The 18,236-nt window shown below is 35.2% G+C and overlaps 4 protein-coding genes and 2 pseudogenes across 5 annotated transcripts; 2 read left to right on the top strand and 4 right to left on the bottom strand.

The window, feature by feature from the left end:
• The first annotated feature begins 48 nt into the window (after positions 1 to 48).
• LOC103857032 lies at positions 49 to 1,255 on the top strand. The gene is made up of 2 exons (XM_009134184.3): positions 49 to 429; positions 687 to 1,255. The coding sequence occupies exons 1-2, from the start codon at positions 253 to 255 to the stop codon at positions 1,044 to 1,046; spliced, it is 537 nt and encodes a 178-aa protein (XP_009132432.1). The 5' UTR covers positions 49 to 252; the 3' UTR covers positions 1,047 to 1,255.
• Positions 1,256 to 1,332: 77 nt separating this feature from the next.
• Positions 1,333 to 5,561, bottom strand: LOC103857031 (formin-like protein 5). Of its 2 annotated transcripts, XR_004456717.1 has the most exons (5): positions 4,394 to 5,561; positions 3,086 to 4,200; positions 2,806 to 3,005; positions 1,566 to 2,726; positions 1,333 to 1,529 (listed from the first exon to the last, which is right to left on the bottom strand). XR_004456717.1 is itself a non-coding variant. In XM_009134183.3 (4 exons), the coding sequence occupies exons 1-4, from the start codon at positions 4,562 to 4,564 to the stop codon at positions 1,633 to 1,635; spliced, it is 2,580 nt and encodes an 859-aa protein (XP_009132431.1). In that variant the 5' UTR covers positions 4,565 to 5,559; the 3' UTR covers positions 1,335 to 1,632. The 2 variants fall into 2 exon arrangements, 1 of the variants encoding a protein (XP_009132431.1); XM_009134183.3 differs by having other exon boundaries at positions 1,335 to 2,726; positions 4,394 to 5,559.
• Positions 5,562 to 7,674: 2,113 nt separating this feature from the next.
• On the top strand, positions 7,675 to 9,423 carry LOC103857030 (transcription factor ILR3). The gene is made up of 5 exons (XM_009134182.3): positions 7,675 to 8,122; positions 8,369 to 8,434; positions 8,583 to 8,660; positions 8,744 to 8,906; positions 8,976 to 9,423. The coding sequence occupies exons 1-5, from the start codon at positions 7,989 to 7,991 to the stop codon at positions 9,249 to 9,251; spliced, it is 717 nt and encodes a 238-aa protein (XP_009132430.1). The 5' UTR covers positions 7,675 to 7,988; the 3' UTR covers positions 9,252 to 9,423.
• A 115-nt stretch (positions 9,424 to 9,538) lies between these two features.
• On the bottom strand, positions 9,539 to 11,963 carry LOC103857221 (annotated as a pseudogene).
• LOC117132947 lies at positions 11,776 to 17,147 on the bottom strand (annotated as a pseudogene).
• A 250-nt stretch (positions 17,148 to 17,397) lies between these two features.
• Positions 17,398 to 18,141, bottom strand: LOC103857220 (ankyrin-1-like). Its single transcript, XM_033288554.1, has one exon. The coding sequence runs from the start codon at positions 18,083 to 18,085 to the stop codon at positions 17,456 to 17,458; it is 630 nt and encodes a 209-aa protein (XP_033144445.1). The 5' UTR covers positions 18,086 to 18,141; the 3' UTR covers positions 17,398 to 17,455.
• Positions 18,142 to 18,236: the final 95 nt, after the last annotated feature.

Genomic DNA, 18,236 nt, shown 5'->3' with positions numbered 1-18,236 from the left:
TTAATCACCAAATTCTCTCCCAGAAAAGGAAAAGTTGTGAACAGTTTACGGCCATATGCATTTAGTTCATATACAGAGAATCTAAATCTGAAACTGAAAAGAGTAAGTAAATCGGAAATTAAATTTAATGGATCCACCAATTTTAAATATATGGGAGGTGTATCTAATATGCGGCACAAGGTACGTAATATATAAACCATGACCACATTGACAAACACACAATACCAAAATCTGTACCCTAACGAGTAGTGGATGATGGCTTCTTCCTCTCCCTGTCTTGTTGCTGTTTTTGTGGCAATTTGGTTACAGTTTCTCTCAATCTCTGCTTCAAAAAAATCCATCGACGCCATATGCCATCATGTCACCGACAAACGCTTCTGCATCAAAACTTTGACTGCTTATCCTCCGGCGGCTTCTGCCACCAACACGGTACTAACTATACTTTTCTGAACCATTAGATAGGGACAAATCATTTGTTTCTCAGAGACGGTTTTAGTTTACAAAATTACAATGGCAGTTTTGAAGTTATGTTTTAATTTGGACGTATGTAAATAAAGGTGTACTGAAAATCCAGAATTTTCATGATGATAAATGCATTTACAAATTTTTTGATTGGTATTGTTCATTTTCTCATTCAAAAATCATGATACATTAATTAATTTACTATTATTATTATCATTGTGTAGTTCCAAACGGTGAGTGCCGCCATCCACATTGCCGAGTCCTATGCCGAGAAGTGTAGAAAATTCACCGAAAAAACTGCAAAAGAGAATCCGAAAATGAAGGAGCAATTCATGGATTGTCAGGATGCCTACCATCGTATTGTAATGTCTCTCAGGAGTGCTGCCGGGGAGCTCAAAGTTTCGCCGGACACTTCAAACTATGATGTGATGGTTTGTACAGACCAAACTACGATGGTGAAGGATTTGGTCGGGAAAAATAGAGACGTGGCTTCAAATACTATCATGAAGATGACATTGATGATGAATAAGCTTATTGCTATTGCCGCAGCAGCCACCGATCTTCTTTTCCCAACCGAACCATGAGAACGCACCGGGTTGTAGGCCTTCATGGTAACTACAAATTTGTTGAACTGGTTGATTTTAGTCAATCCGTATAACAGTATGTGGAACTACTACAAAAAACATAATTGTCTAATCATGTTGCTCCAGTTTAAAATGACTAGGCTATACTTTCAATTACGTTATATGTTTGCTTCATCGATCAAGAAAAAGAAAACAAGGCTAATACTATTTATTCAGTTTTCACAAATCATTGAAACCGCAAACCTCTTTCTGCAACAAGGAACTTTGTACCCTTTAAGAAAAATTGAATTGATTTTGTTTCAGTTTAAAATGAATATATAATGTAATTGATAGTAATGTTACAAAAGCAAACACATAAGTTAATTACTCTTCTATTTCCAACAAGATTCAACAAAAAAAAAAAAATGGAAGAAAGTGTGTAATTCTAAAACTAATGCAGAGAATGTCTGAAGAACCAAAGTCAACGACTCCCTGCAGCTATATTTACCTCAAAACCTCTTTCAAGATTGTTCATCTGATCATATCAGTTACTAAAACCTGTCATCTCTGCAAGTTAACAAAACCCCCAAGATTACTATTCTTTCTTTTAGTCTGAATCTGAACTAGACTGATCCACACGTCTCTCAGTAATAGCAGGAAACAGCTTCTCTCTAGGATCTAACGAAGGCGCTCTCGGAATCTCAGAAGCTACTGATGACGCTGTTGAGCCCTGTTTCCTCGCCATCTTCACCTGCTTCCCTTTAGCTTCTCTGACTTCCTTACAAGACTTATCCAAGATTATCAAGAAATCACGCACGATCACAAACAAACGCAGCCCTTCGTCTTTCCCCGCCTTCCCATGGAAATAATCACCCGTGGCTTTCACCAACGCCATGATCCTCTTCTCTTCCTCAAGAATCTCCACAACGCTCCCTTCAGCGTTCTGAATAAAATCCTCAAGCGCCTCGCGGAACCCGCTCTCCTCATCCGAACTCTTCATCTCCGAGTTAACAAACTCTCTCGCTTTGGCCAACGCGTGTCCCATCTTGAGAACGGTCCCTGTTAAGCTATCAGCGTCCACGTTCGCAGACTTCTTGACATGTTCAAGCTCACTGCTAAGGCCTGAGACTTTCTGAAGCCCGAGGCCGCGGTAATTCTCCTCCATCTCCTCTGAGGTCTCCTCAGCCATCAGATCCTCTGTCTTGACGCTGGAGAAGCTCTGGCTCTCTCTGATGGTCCGCGCGGCTCTCCTCCCTTCGGTTCTGATGATCTCTTGCACAACGAAGTGGAGGAGAGTCGTTTTCCCATCTGTTCCCTTCACGTCCGCTAGCTTCAGAAGAGTGTCCAGCTTGAAGGCTTGTGCGGCGCCTCTGAAAGTGCCGTCGTTCATCCTGTTCCCGGTCTTGAGAACCGCCTCAAGGAGCTTGAGGAAGAGGCGGCTTCCTCTGAGCTCTTGACAAGCGACCTCTAATGTCTGAAACGATTCTTTGACGAAGGCCATTTCTTCGTGGAGCGTGCACATGAAGAGAAGCGCCTCTAGACGCTTGAAGGCGAAAGGGATGTCGACTACTGCTTTGAGGAAGCGTTCGGCTGTTCCCAGCTGAGCTATTTCGCCGGAGTATAGTCTGAGCTTTAGTTCTTCTTCTGGTGTTGGTGCCATCTTTAAGAGAGTTTGAATGAACTCCACAGGTAGCTCGTTCCCTGATTCAACCAAGATTGTGTTAAGAGAAACGCTTAAGGAAAAAAAAAGAAAAGAAAAAGGTTTATTTATTAATTATACCTTCAAGAAGAGCATCACAGACTTCTTCAGTAGTTGCGTTCAACGCACGCAAGAGAATGGATAGGTTTTGTCCTTTCTTTGGTTCAAGAATCTGAATAAACTGAGGTAAAGCAGCTTGTCCAGAGCCTCCCTTCTTGTCGTTTTTGTTCTTGTCTGCAGCTGCGTATCCAAATAACGACTCTATCATCTCCTCATTGAACCTGTAAAAAAAGCATTAAACAAAAATAAGTAAAAGGAGTTTTTTATAGAAGAGATAACAACTCCAAAAGGCATGACTTACTGGAAAGATCCTGATCTAATATCATTCCAAACCATAGACTGTTCAGGGTTAGCTTGCACTTTATCCCAGAAAAACGGCTTCAGCTTTGTTTTGGGAGCATCATCATCTCCTGAACTCGCTGGGCCAGGAGACGCTGGAGGAGCTTTCTTGCCAAGGCTCATCGGTGGAGGTGGACGTGGTCCTTTTGGTCCGGGAGGAGGAGGAGGCTTAGGCCCACCAGAGCCAGGCGGAGGAGCTGGAGGAGGTGGTCTTGGAGGACCAGCGGAAGACGGCATGGGCGGTGGCGGTGGAGAAGGAGAAGGAGCAGAAGAAGACTTTTTTGAAGAGGACACTTTAAGAAACTTGGGTGGTTCAGGTGGAAGTGGCTCCACTTTACCAGAAGGAGGCTTCCATGAAATTTTAGAAGATTTTCTTCCAGGTGGAGCCTTCAACGGCGGTATCCCATGACTGTTATTGATATTATTAAACATCCCATCCATTGACATCCTTTCCTCTAAGGTTACAAAATTGTCTGAATTGTTTCCGTTAAAAGATTGATGACCTTTGCCAGAACCACCGTAGTTGTTGGATGAACCAAGAGAGTACTCGTTACTACTTAAACTTAGAAGAGGACGTTCATCATTTATCCTGCCTCCTGAACCTTTTCCACAAACCTTGGTACAGCACAAGAAGAGGCACGCAGCAAGCAGAAAGGTGGAAACGGCAGTGGTGACAACGGCGATGATGATTGTCTTCTGATGGTCCTCTTTTCCTTTTGCAGCTGGAGCTGGTTTAGAAGTTAACTTTTCAGAAACGCTTTTCTTAGAAGCAGCAGGAGGTGGACGTCGACTACTACGCTTGGGAGGAGGGGAAGGAGAAGGTGTAGAAGCTAGATTTCTCCTGGGAGCATTATCAAGGATAGATGGTAAGAGCTTAAGGTAATTGAGGTTATGACCATTCAACTCTCCTTGTTTTTGGATACACATAAGAAGAGTCTGCTTCAGATGGGAAGGGGTGAAACCAAATAGCTCCAAGTTATTATCTTTTGATCCTGGGAAACATAAATTGAATACTGTGACAGCTTCCTTAACACAATCTGGATCTTGCCAACAACGATGTGCCCATAATGTTTCTACCTGTCAAACATTGTACAACAGACAAGAGAAACAAATTTAAAAGCTACAAAATGAAATGAAAAGCATACCATTAACTAATAATCAAACCATGATTGCCAATGGCCCATAATGTTTCTAAGCATTCAGATATGATCTTAATCTTCTTATCTTTACCCAAAACTCTTAGCTTGAAAAGCAAAAAGAGAATCTTTACCATTTGTTCATTGGCCTGCTCCGTTGATGGAGCCATGAACTGGCTAATAAAAGTCTCATCTTTCTCTGAACTCTCTGCCAAGGCAATCACCAAGAAGAACCCAGAGAGCAGAACCAACAAGAGAACCAAACGAGCCCAATTCTGATTACACATTCCTCCTCCTAGAATCATTCCAAACCATATCTATTGCTTCTCATTTCATCAGCTACTCCAAAAAGGCCAAGGCTTTCAGATCAAACTGCCAATATTACGCAGACCCTTTTGCTGAAACTCGATCAAGATCGAAACTTTTATCGAAATTCTAGAATTTTGGAGCTGACTTCGATGCAATGGAGACCAAAAATGCAAATAAAGGGTTCAACAATGCCTTAGAGATGAATACAGGTAGCGAGACAGAGCACAAAAGGAGAAGAGTTTGGTGCTAATGATTGCGGGACAGATCCGATCGGGGGCACAATCAACCAAACCCAATATTTTGACCCCAAAAAGTTTGAACCTTTTTCCTGGAAAGTTTTATTTTCAGGGAGAAAATTAGCTTTCAAACTTGGAAGAAGCTTTTTCGTTCAATTTTCCTTTTGTCAAAAATTGTTTGCGCCTCTTCTTTTCCCCCAGAACACAAACACCCGAGAATTACGCGGAGTTATTCATATTATTGATTATTTTCTTTTTTTTTTCTTGATTTTTTTTTATATCTCAGTGTAAGAAATAAAAAACGAAGGTAACTTGAAAAATAGTTGTTGAGAGAAAAAAAACTTGAAAATAGTTGTTGTTTCTTTTTACTACGAAAAATAGTTTTTTTTTTTTTTTTGCATTTTCATGGTGAGTAAATAATACTCTAACATGTACTACATGAGCACTTTATTTTACTTTTGGTCAAAACTACATGAGTATTTTATAATTGTGTATCTTTTCTGTGTAATATATGAAAAATGCCTTTTGTAATAAAGTTTAGGACAACAAATATATATACACTACTACAACATGAGAGTTAATAATAAATGTACTCCCTGTTTGTTGATAGATATTTTTTTAGGTTTCATGTAATTTTGCAATGTTGAATGTTTTAATTAAATGCTACTTAGATTTTATTTTTAATCAATGAATATTATGGGGATAAATTTAGAAAATAGTATTTACATTTAGAAAATTGAATATTTTAACCTTTTCAAACAAATAAAAACTAAACATCTGGTAATTAAATAAAGTATTTATTGTTTCCGTTTGCTAAGTAAATGCCACTTAGGAACAAATAACAAATCTCTAATTCCTTTTTATTTATGCATTGCAAATTTTGAAAAAAAAAATAAATAAAGCATCATTCGTCACATTTCCCCCTTGAACCTCATCTAATATTTCATGATATCAAGGTGACTATGTCTTATTAGTTCCATACGCTGCAAATATACGACTCCAAACTCTTTGTTTAAGCAGGAGAAGTTGAAGAACGCTTTGGAATTGGAAGTTCAATTGTTGAATATTTCTTCATTCAAAGTTTTGGAATTTGAACTTTAATTATCGCAATTTGATGACAGAGGTTAGCTTGAAAAATAATGAAGGTAGAGCTGAATATGATAATTGAAGAACTGAGAATGTTGAATCTGTTCAACAGCAACTAGCCAAGGAACAAGTGAAGAGGTTGGTAAGAAGTGGCAGTTTTAGTTAACTACTTATGTATATGAGTATATCTCATATTTTAATTCAAAATGTCGTCATGCTTTATTTAGGCTGAGAATGATTCTCTTGTTCAAGAGAAAGATGCAAGACTTGCTGTTGAAAAGGCACAAGCTGGTCGCACAGAAGAGCTAGGACAAGCACAAGGAAAGCTCCAAACACCTAATGAGAGGGTGAGGAAACTAAAAAACAAGATATGAAATGTTCAATTGCTATCACCTAATAACTATCACCTAAATAGAATATATATGACATGTTAAATTGCTATCAAACCAAAATATTGAAAGATTTTGCATACGTCTCTACCATTTTGTCGACATACATGATTCCTAATGTTCTTACGTTTACAAAATGTTCAATCGTTAGAAGTTAAAACAAAATCTTATCATTTCAAAAATCAACTTTTGATATAAATAGTTGATATATCTTGAATTTCTTGTAATACATATTGACAGACAACGGGAGATTTCACTGATTGGCTAAACCCACGAGTTCATCAACATTAGGTTTTCAAAACGGCATATTTTCTTATATGTTTTATGTTTTCTTACTCCATTGTATTAAAAATACAATCAATTTTCATTAATAAAATATTTTTAATGGATATAATCAATTAGTAAATCACGTTAAATTTTTATATGGTTTGGTTTATTTATCTTATCTTTTTTTTTGAAACACGGTTTATTCATCTATTATCTTCTTGTATCTGATGTACCAATTATTATCACACAAAACATCATATATTTATCTATTTATAGTATGCCGGATGTTCCACCGCATTAGTTCTTAATTTTTAATTTTGTTGTTTAATTTTGTTATGTTAGTCATTGGATAATTCGTTAGACCTGATAAAATCGTACTAGTTTAAGCACGTAATGATTTATTTTCTTGATATATTGAAGACATATTGCCTAGAAATATAAATTATTGTATAATATAGTCAACTCGTGTTGGTTTCCTTCTGGTAGACAGATAAGGTAGACTAAAGCCATCTGGAACCATGGCAGGATCCATGCCACCACCGCGTCCTGTAACTAACTCAAACTCTAATATATATAACATTCATGTCTTATTAAACATTTGATTCAGAATATTGGAAGTTTATCATAAATAATCAAGTTGATATACAACGTCACTTCTGCATACATTAGTACTCCAAATTTTAATAAAAGTAGTTTTCATATACTCTGTTGTGTTCCTATCGTTTTTCTTTGTGGAAAAACTTATAATGAGAAGATCATCTCCCGTGTAATTACTTGATATTTAACTTAAAATGTGTAAAATATATTCGGAGGATATACCCACGGTGTAGCGATGGATATCACTGATCAAGTGGTTCATAGGTTTATTTATCAAATTGGCATTCCTTATATTTTTATATGAACCTGAGATGTCGATGGGAATCTTTTTTTCTTTAAATAACGAACATATTTATATCCGCAGTGCTAGGTGAAATATATTTGGTTTTTTTTTTGCTAATTAACTTAGCTGATACTATCTTTAAAAACACAGAGTTTAATCTATTATATTAATTCACACCGTAAATGTCCATTATAATAATAATAAGTATGACGATAGATAACACATAAAAATTATAAAATATGGGCCATGAAAGCCCGAAAGAGATGAAGAGTGCGCTGGGCGTGAAAGCAACACTAATCTCTGGATTCCACAACTCCTCCTCTCCTATCCTCCCAACGGTTTTTCTTCTTCCTTCCTTCCTTCCTTCTGCAACCAACTAAATAAAAAAAAGTTAACAGCAGAAACAAATAGCTTCGGCTAAAGAAAGCTCCCTCTTTCCTTCCACAATCTCGCTGATCGCCGCCGGGAAGATTCGACTCCCCCGACCCCGAGAGTGACAAAAACTCACCGTTTTCTTTTTAAAATCTTTAACACTGTGTCGGTGGAGAATCAGTATCAGGAGATGGTGTCGCCCGAAAACGGTAATTGGATATGCGACCTCATCGAAGCCGACTACGGGGGGAGTTTCACAATCCAAGCTCCTGCTTTCTCTTGGCCTCTTCACCAACCTATTGGCGTCTCTTCACACAACTCCAGGTTTCCTTTTTCTTCCTCTCTTTGTCTGATTCACTTACGGTCGTTTACTAGTGGGGAGGGATTGTTGGAGTAGGTTATTGTTTGTTATTAAAAAAAACTACATTTTCAGTTTAAAGTTTTGGTTCTTTAGCTGCTGAGATATCCTCCTCCTTACAGTTGGTGTCTTCAGGAGATGTCTTGTGTTTGTTTCTTGTAAGTTTTTTGCATTGTATCATTATTAACTTAGTCGCTTTCTTGTTGGTTCAGCGTGGGAGTTGATGGCTCGGCTGGCATTTCTGAAGCTAGCAAGGACCCTCCTCTCTCCAGAAAGAGGTAAAGCTCCCTTCTCCACTTGTTCCACCTTTATTATTCTATTCTAAAGAAACTTCCAACAATCTAAAACTTTTGAGGAATAGGCTCATAGCTAATAAACAGTTTCCTGGAATGTTTTTGGCTTGACACCGTTTATTGATTTTCTCAGGGTGAGATGTGAATTATCATCTGCTACTAACTCGAAAGCATGTAGAGAGAAGCAGCGACGTGACAGGCTGAATGACAAGTAATCTTTTTCAGTTTTGTATTTCTTTCTTTTGTTTCTGTTGTAGGAATTGAAATTTAATCAGTTTGTTATATGAATAACAGGTTTATGGAATTGGGTGTAATTTTGGAGCCTGGACATCCTCCCAAAACAGACAAGGCTGCAATCTTGGTCGATGCTCTCCGCATGGTAACACAGCTACGTGGCGAGGCACAGAAGTTGAAGGACTCCAATTCAAGTCTTCATGACAAAATCAAAGAGTTAAAGGTGAAGTTCCTTCAATTTGTCTATATAAAACCATCAACTGCTTACTAGTTTCCTTGTGTTCTTGATCAGACCGAGAAGAACGAGCTGCGAGATGAGAAGCAGAGACTGAAGACAGAGAAAGAGAAGCTGGAGCTACAGCTGAAAGCCATGAATGCTCCTCCTCAACCAAGCTTCTTCCCAGCCCCACCTATGATGCCAACTGCTTTCGCTTCTGCGCAAGGCCAAGCTCCTGGAAACAAGATGGTGCCATTCATCAGTTACCCTGGAGTTGCCATGTGGCAGTTCATGCCTCCTGCTTCAGTCGATACTTCTCAGGATCATGTCCTTCGTCCTCCAGTTGCTTAAAACTGGGAGAAAAACAAAACTCCAGTAAAAAAAAAAAAATCTTCAACTGGTGCTATGGTTATATAACTGTTATCTGTTGGAACGATGTTATGACATTGTAAACTCCAATTGCTTGACGCAATGTTATCTATTCACATGTAAATTTAAGTAGAGTTTGGCAGATCGTCTCTCACATTATGGTTTCTTACAGTAATACATAGAATGGGTTTTCACTTTCTCACCATACGAGTGTGGAAGTACAAAAAAATTAGAAACAGGAGAGACAGCAAAACATGATCTGTGTTTACTCTTCTCTGGGTTTTGATATCTGATTATTATGATGCTCTAATGTGACAGCTCTTGATGAACCTATCAGAGGAATCAAGATACTTAGCCCAAAGAGGACGTAGATGAAGAAACGCTATATCAAGCCAAGGCTTAGCTCTTCCATTGAAATGAACAACAGATCGGAGAAGCTTGTGGTCTCTTGGTATCCGAGACCAAGCATATGCCAAACGGATCTATGGTCTGGACATGGCCGTGGAAAGCTATCAACCCGGGAGGAAAAGTTCCCAGCTGCCACAAACTCAGGTCTGACTTTAAGTTCTGCAAACATGAAAATGGTCCAAGTTAAGTTGATTACTAGTGTTTGTTAGCTAGTTAGTGACTTTTGATTTTACCTCGTCAAGCCAATGATAGTAAGTGGAGCTTATGTTAGTTTTCCTCCAAGCAGCTAGATCGAACACATTCATCCCATAAGCCCAAGCACATTCCTATGGATCAAAGTTTCTTGGTTTTGAGAAATTGAGATAACTCTTGAACTTCTTTGACATGACAAACTTGTCTTCTCCTCTACATGTCTCCACTGCTCCATTGACTTTCCCATCCATGTCAATGTCCCAAAGCGGTAAAAGATCAGTTTGGATCACAATGTCATCGTCTAGAAACACAACCTTGTTTAAGCTCGGAAACAACTGCAAAAAACAAAGAAGTTGTTGAAGTCTTAAATGGTCAGAGCATTCTTCACCAGTCACACTGATCAAGTTTACCTCTGGTAGATGATTACGGATGTGATTCACCAAGGAGTTGTACTTAGGGCTAGGAGCTTGTAACTTAGCAGCCACGACAACAGGGTTTTCGCTTTTACTAGCGGCGATAACCGATGATCCACTTCTGAACTGAGACCTCACTCTCTGATCCTTCTCCATAGCTTCCAGAACCGGAACTTTCCCTTTAGATAACCAATCAAAATGATGCAAAGCCTTGACCTCAATGATCGCTGGAGACAGAGGATGCAATGAGAACCAAGCTTGCATTGGGAAATAAGTTTTCCTATCCGTTATGATGTGAAGCACAATCTTAATTATGAGGTCTTAGAGAGTTTTGAACCAAAGACTTAGCCACAACCGAGGCTGCAAGAATATTGTCTGAAGCCAAGACAAAGTGAAAGTAGTTGTTGTCGACCAAAGTTGGCACTAGCTCGGCTTCTGGAAGCTGGAGACGTGCGGCTGCGTTTATTGAATGTTCGTTGGCTAGTTTAAGAGCTAAGCAGTGAAGTTGTTTAAGTATGCTGCTTGATGCGACGTGTCGGTATAAATACTCTTGGATCTTAGCGGTTCTTGTTCTCTGTTCCATCAATGTCACCATTTCTTTAAGCTTTTGAGCAAATTCTCTTGCGTCTGATTTGCTTCTTTTGACTTCAGACATGAAGTCTTGAAGTGTTTGTGGTATGTCTGATCTTCCTTTTTAGCTATTGATTATTTAAATGCTGTTCAAGAACTTGTACATAGCTTCTGGAACATTCTAGATAAATAACCAAATAAAATTAACTTTTTAATTAACGGTAAAGTTGAATATGCTCGAGAATCTTAAAAATAATTAAAAAAATATAAAATATTTTTTAAATACTAGAATTCTAAAAATAATACATAAACTAAATATTTATACATGATTTATAAATATATATAATATAATATTTAAAATTAAATATTGTAAAACTATTTTTATGTATAAATATAAATATATCAAATATAACGAATAATAAAATTAAAAATTTAATATATTTAAAAATATGAATTTGGGTCTGGATATCTGGACATAAAAATCAAAATATCTAGACTTAGATTTGGTTTTGACGAATTCAAGATTTTACTATTTGAATTTGGACACTATATATGCTACTTTCAGAACGGAATTCAAATTGAACCCGGATTCCAGATGTTAAGTCCCAAGTAATGAATGGTTTTTTTTTTCTTTTCCAAAATTACATTGTCAATGATAAACAATTACATCTCCAAACCATGAAAACAGAACAATAATAACGTCTCTTAACTTGATCTCTTGTGGATTTGTTTTTGGTGGTTCTTAACTTAAGTCAGTCACTATGCAGCATAACCAATACGCCCTTGGTAACAATTGCATTAGGCTCATCAATCTACCATGCACTAGGTAAACATTGATTTAGCTGACAGCTTGTTTTGTGTGATGTGCAAATGTTGGGGACATTATCATATTTTGATTGTTATCCAAACAAAAATATACAAAAGATCCAAACACACAAAAGTTTTTGATTGTTTTCTAAGCATACTAAACAAACATTGAGCTTTTTTTATAGTAATAAAAGCATATTACACAAAAACAAACTCAGCTAATAACGTGAAATGTCCTAGAACCAGCAGTGCCTTTGTATTTGCATCCGCTATGGCAATGCGGACAAACCACTGTCACTTCCATTCTTTCTTCTCCAACCCATTCAACATCATCACAAGAATAATCTCTGAACTAACAAAAATGAAGAATAGCTTGTTCTGGAAGACTTGAGCACCAATGTGTTTGTCACATGCACATATGAACACCACTCCTATTGAATTTCTGCGAACAGTCCTGCTAATCATATGGATACTCATAGCTAAGATTTCCTGAAATTTGCCAAAAAAAAAACAAAAAGAGCAGCAATAGATATCAACATTGATATGACCAGCAAGATTTCAAAACGAAAATAAGAACCTAACAGTACTGGTCTTAAACAAAATCAGATCCAGGAAGAACAAAAACCCTAGAAAGAACAAAGGATCTGCATTTTTCTAATTGTTCAGTTTCATTAAGAAATAGAGTTTTTTAACAAACCAAAAAAGTTCACCTGGGAGAAAAAGACGGCGGTGGCGGCTGGGAGGAAGAAAGGGACGAAACGGCAGAGAAGAGAGCGAGAAGCGGCGATGAAGAATTGGCGATGAAAGAGATGGCAAAAATAATACTTCCTCCGTTTCAAAATAGATGAGGTTTCAGGGAGTTTTTGATGTTTCAAAATAAATGATGTTTTGATATTTCAATGTATCTTTTAACTTTATCAAAAGAGTAATTGGCATAGATGCACCCAGAAACCCATGTAATTTGCCATATAACTTTGTTTATTTTTAATATTTTTAGTGACTATAATATCCTTATCTCTATCTCTTTTTCTTCTCCCTTTTACATGTTCTAATTTCTTTATCTCTTGTACAAATTCTTCAAATCATCTTCTAATTCAACACAAATCTTTATTTTTTTATTCTGATTCTTTTGACACTCATAATGCTAATCTTATTATCTCACCCTAATTCCAATGTTTCCAATTTCGAATCACAATCAACTTTTAGATAATATATACGTTAGTAGGTATTTTATTACTTACCTGCTATTATTTAGATTTTAATGGATTCTTAATCGATACATGAAGTGTTAGCTGTTACAAATAGATTTGGAGCTATTTAATAGATAACTAATTAATTGTTAATAGTTTCGTTAACTGATATATGATTTGTTAGTCGATACATTTGTTTGATACATAGATTGTTAGATGATACTGAAATTATTAGCAGATATGTTAGTTGGTATGTAGATTGTTACCTGCTATGTAAATATTTAGTTGATAGATCTAAAGTTACTTGTTTTCGACAAAGCATAAGAGCATTTTCGTCTGTACAATGTCAAAAAGTTACTCATTTTGGGTTATCCATAATTATGGGCATTCAGCAAATTTAGATTTTAATTGGGGATTTTTCACACATTATCTCTTATCAAAAACTGTGTAACTAATTATATTTTATATTCTGTTTTGAGATTGGTTAAATAATTTTTAATTTATATTTTAATTATATTTTTTGGATAAAAAATAAATTTTATAATAGTTGTGCCTAATCTAAAACATGTATTTTGAAATAGATGGAGTAAAATACTAGTTCCCAAAAAAAGAAAGTTCTAGACATAATGGGCTCAAAAGTTTGGGCTTGGTAACTATGACTCTCTTTTGCTCACCATGGAAGTCAAAAGTCGACGGTAATTCTATTCATATACTGCGTTATTTCAAATAATTACTCCATAACTCCCTCGACACACGACAGGTAAATAAATTGAACAAAGATTTCAGTATAATTATTTTACTCACGTATTGCACATAATACTATAAATTTTAATATACATCAATATTAAACACAAAATATACTATACACAAAATATAATCTATCATCATTTGTCTCTTTGCTGAGACCTCCCCCACATAACTCTTCTTCCTTGCCAATATTGATTTTTTTCCTTTTCTTAAACTTATATAGGTTTGTAAATACATTAAAATTTATAAGGATTATATTGATGCAATAAAACACTTTAATGCACATCAATACTATACATAAATGGGTTCTCTTTGCAAAGATCCATCAACGTAACTCTTCTTCCTCAAAATTCTATGCGCTAAATCATATATAACATTAATTTTCATAATTTTAGTGACATTTGAAATTATTTTATTCATTTACTAAATTTATTACATAGTTTTTTTAAACTTTAAGACATTAAAAATTATCAGTATTTATTAATAATAATGAAAAGGTAAAAAACCACACAAAAATAAATTTATATAATATATAAATAAAATATAAAACAATCTATTAATGTATTATAAGTAGATTATTTTCATATAAATAAATCCAACTGCTGGCAAAAAATATATAAATCCAACTATTTATACATGTGGGATTTCTTAAATGATACTCAATGTAGAATGATACAATTCATGGTTAAAAATATAATGTTAAACGTAGAACATAATTAATTTACAAATACGTAAAATAACATGTAAAAGTCACATAAATTGATTTATGTATTCCTTTACTCAATTTAGAACGCAATATCATTTTAAAACTATATAATTATATATCTCATTATTTATTATTAATAATTAAAAATAAAACCACATGAAATAATCATCTATATAATATATAAATAAAATATAAATTATTCCGTTAATATAATATTGGTCGCATATTTTAATATAAATAAAAGTCCACAAGAAATTAAATACAATAAATTTATATGATAAAAATATGGGTGATAAAATTAACAATGTGATAAATAGAATTATTATGTTTAAATGTCATATTAAACAACTATATATTATGTGTAAACTATAAATTTATATTAAATAATTTGTAAAAAAAAAAATTTATTTATAAAATTGAAAATAAATACATGTGCGGCCGCATAGGTCAAACTCGAGTTTATATTATTAAAACTGAAATACATTTTGATTCTATTTGGAAACCTTGATAGCAGTATAAATGAAAATTCTTTTGGAAACATGAATAACAATATAAAAAAGAAGTAAAATGTCATTTTAGTACTTTCATTAATATAATTACATTAATTGTCTTTCCATATTTGAATCAGTTTAACAATTTCAATAATTATATTATTTTAACAATACATTACATCATTAATTATATTACAATAATAATAATATTGCCTGTTTTTATTTATTAATTAATCAACATTTAACCTTGTACCAATTATAAAATAAAAAATGTAAAATAATTAGGTTTTGCATATGGTTAAACGTTATATTTAGTTTGTTTTACTAATTTTTTTTTAATTTCAACCGGTGAAAAATTACGTAGCCAAAAACATAATTCAAAAAAATGTTTTTGTGAATAAAATAATAACTTAAATCAAAATAATATAATGTATTATAGTTATTGTCACTTAATTTTTCACTCTATATAAATATTTTACTTAATAAAAAATTCTTTATATTTCACTTAAATTAGCCAAACACATAGAAAAAAATATTTTTATTAGTTTATAAAATCAATTAGACATGAATATTAGCTATCAATTTAGGTACGAGTTGTTTTTTCGGGAATTAGGTTCCGCGTGAATATTTTAAATTTATATGTGGGTTTTGAGTTAGATCTTTTTGGGTCTGAATGAGTTTGGTTCTGATGTATAAGAATATAAAAATATCTAAATAATAAAACTAACCATATTATCCGATTCGGTCCAGATATTTTGAATACCATTAGTTATATTACGACTCATCTAAAATATATAACACTAATTACGAAAAATAAATATTAATGTACAAAAATGTAAAAATCAATTTTTCAGAGACGACTAATCCCACCTACACTCCTTCATCATCTAATTGTTTTCTCCATTTCCTCTGTTCTTTCGCTCTCAGAACCAGTTTTTGTTGCCGGAAGCTTTAAAGATATGGTAAAGCTCCATAATGCAAAAAAATGTTTCCTACTATACACGTTGTAAGGGTAACATTCTCTAGACTCTTGCACTTCCTGACAATTCAACTGAATCGACAATTTTACCTCTAAATAAAGTCTTTGAATAAAGACATCGGAGCTTCAACTTCATAATTTACTTTTGAGGACTAATTTCCTCCCTAATACCGATACCATATCGACCCATTTTTGGTCAGTTATTCTATTCGCCCCACCCAAACAAGAAGTCCTTTTTGTCCATTTCCTTTGTAAGTTTTGCTGGCTAGTCATGAAAACCCTCTAGGGCCTAGTTCTACGGCAATCTAATATCTTGCATGAAAACTCAAAACTATTTTGTGTATTCAGTTTTGGGGTCAAATAAACTTGATTTAATCATTATGTGAAATCATTTTTGTTTTCTTACAACATATCACATGTCATCGAATCTAAACAATTGGAAATTATAAACGTCAACCACTTATAAAAACATATTACTTGATTCCTATATATTAAAAACATAAATTCAGCAATAAGAGTAGTAGCCTTTCTCGATATTGGCCGCCATGTCTACGTATCCATTCTTGCGTACTGGCGGAGTAGACAAGCATTTAAGAAGCGTAACCTTCCTAAACATGCATTTAGCCAGATTAAACCGTAGATAAATAAACATACCGCCTAGCGTCAAGCTAGCAATAGCAACAGTGGCATAGATTAACCAATTGGTTTCTCCAAAATGAGGTAAACCAATGCCGCGGAGACATAAGCACTTGCCATGGCTGCTACAGCCACCCACATCATCCAGTGAGCTATAACCAAGAACTTTAAAAGCGAGTCCTCCCTGTAAGGTATAATGCTGACGAGAAGAATGACCATACTCACTGATGTAAACAACGCGATGCTATTGCTTATCCAGAAGATCATGAAAGCTATGGTTTTCCCCGCGGTTGATTTCCCAATGTAGGATCCTTCTTGATAGACCCCACCAGGTGGGTTTAAACCACATGTGAAAGTAACAGATGCAATCAAGACCGCGACAATGGCGAGAGTATTCCTAGCGCTTTGCAAAGCCTCCAATTGCATCTCAAATTTTTTGTTTGGAGTATCACTGCTTTGAAATCTTAGAATCTCCTTCTGGCGCTTCTTTATCGTGTCATCGTCTGCACGATGAAGAATCACTGCTTTTGTTTGGTTTCCAATCTCTCTAGGACTTGAAGAGCGTTGACCGCACATCAGAGCGTTAGATAGCTTAAGGAAATCTTTATCCTCTTCGTTGAGAAGGTCAACCGCTACAAAACCGTTCTTGTTCTTCGTGGTGACTTTTACGTTTGTCTCCACCATTATATAGTTTACCAGCTGTAATGTAATATGTTAATCAAATCAGGAAACCAACAACAAAACCTCATATTTTAAGTTTTCAAATCATATGGAGTATATAGCTTTGTATGAAAGTATTACTTTGAAATCATTTAGCTAGTATTCCTTCTTATTTATATTATTAAACAATCATTTTCCCTTTTGTATTTTTGTGTTTCGGCAGTTCCCTTAAATAATCAAGCAGTTACCAAGTAGTATTAAAGAAGTGAAATTTAAGGTGGAAAACTGAAAGCAATTTGGCTCTTTAGATGAGGTTGATAAATGAAATTATTATACAAAGAAAACTATGTTTTAGATATATTTCCTATAAGATTTTGCATTTTGAGTCTAATTAGGCACAATATACAAAAAAAGGAAAGAAGAGGGAGGCAGAAAATTTACCGCAATAGAGCCTACGGAGGCGGCAACGTGAAGCACAGTGTTGCCGTCTACGTCAAGCTGGTAGAGAAGTTGGCCTAAGTTGTCACTCTTTGCCATTGAGATGAAGGCTTCGTTCTGCTTGTGTCTCGCAGCTATATGAAACACAGTTTCTCTCTTTTCTAATGTGACTGAGTAGAAAGAAGAGGGAGCCCTATTGAGAAATTCCTCAAGGATTTCAACAGAACCCTTCATTGCCGCACAATGCAGAGGTGTTAAGCCATCATTATTCATCATTTCTGCATCTATGGTTTTTCGCTCGCATGCGTTATGCAATTTTAGGGACTCTAACATCCCAATAAAGATGCTTGTGTATCCCAAACGAGCAGCAACATGAAGAGGAGTGTCACCTTTGGAATTGGTGGAACCGACTAAGGAAGGGCAGAGCTCGATTATTTTCTTTGCATATACCTCGTCCCCTTGTTGCGTGGCTAGGTGCAATCCCGTTCCTTCGTATGTTTCCTTCAACATAGAGAGATACTCTTCTACGAGCCGAGGTAAACTTGTCATGCCATTTCTGATGAATTTTTGTGGAGCCATTTTTAGTTTCAAGTGGCTTTAGGAATCTTTGGTCTTTGGATCAATTTGAGAAGTAGACCAATTGTCTTTGTTGTTTTAAGTTAATTAGATGCATACTCTTACCCTTATATACTGCTCTCTAAAGTCAGCCATACTCTTTTCGTAAATTTTT

Source organism: Brassica rapa, chromosome A03 (genome assembly GCF_000309985.2).
Source record: "Brassica rapa cultivar Chiifu-401-42 chromosome A03, CAAS_Brap_v3.01, whole genome shotgun sequence".
Lineage (NCBI taxonomy): Eukaryota > Viridiplantae > Streptophyta > Magnoliopsida > Brassicales > Brassicaceae > Brassica > Brassica rapa.
Note: the sequence above shows the minus strand (reverse complement) of the source record. Positions and strands in the feature narration are given on the sequence as shown.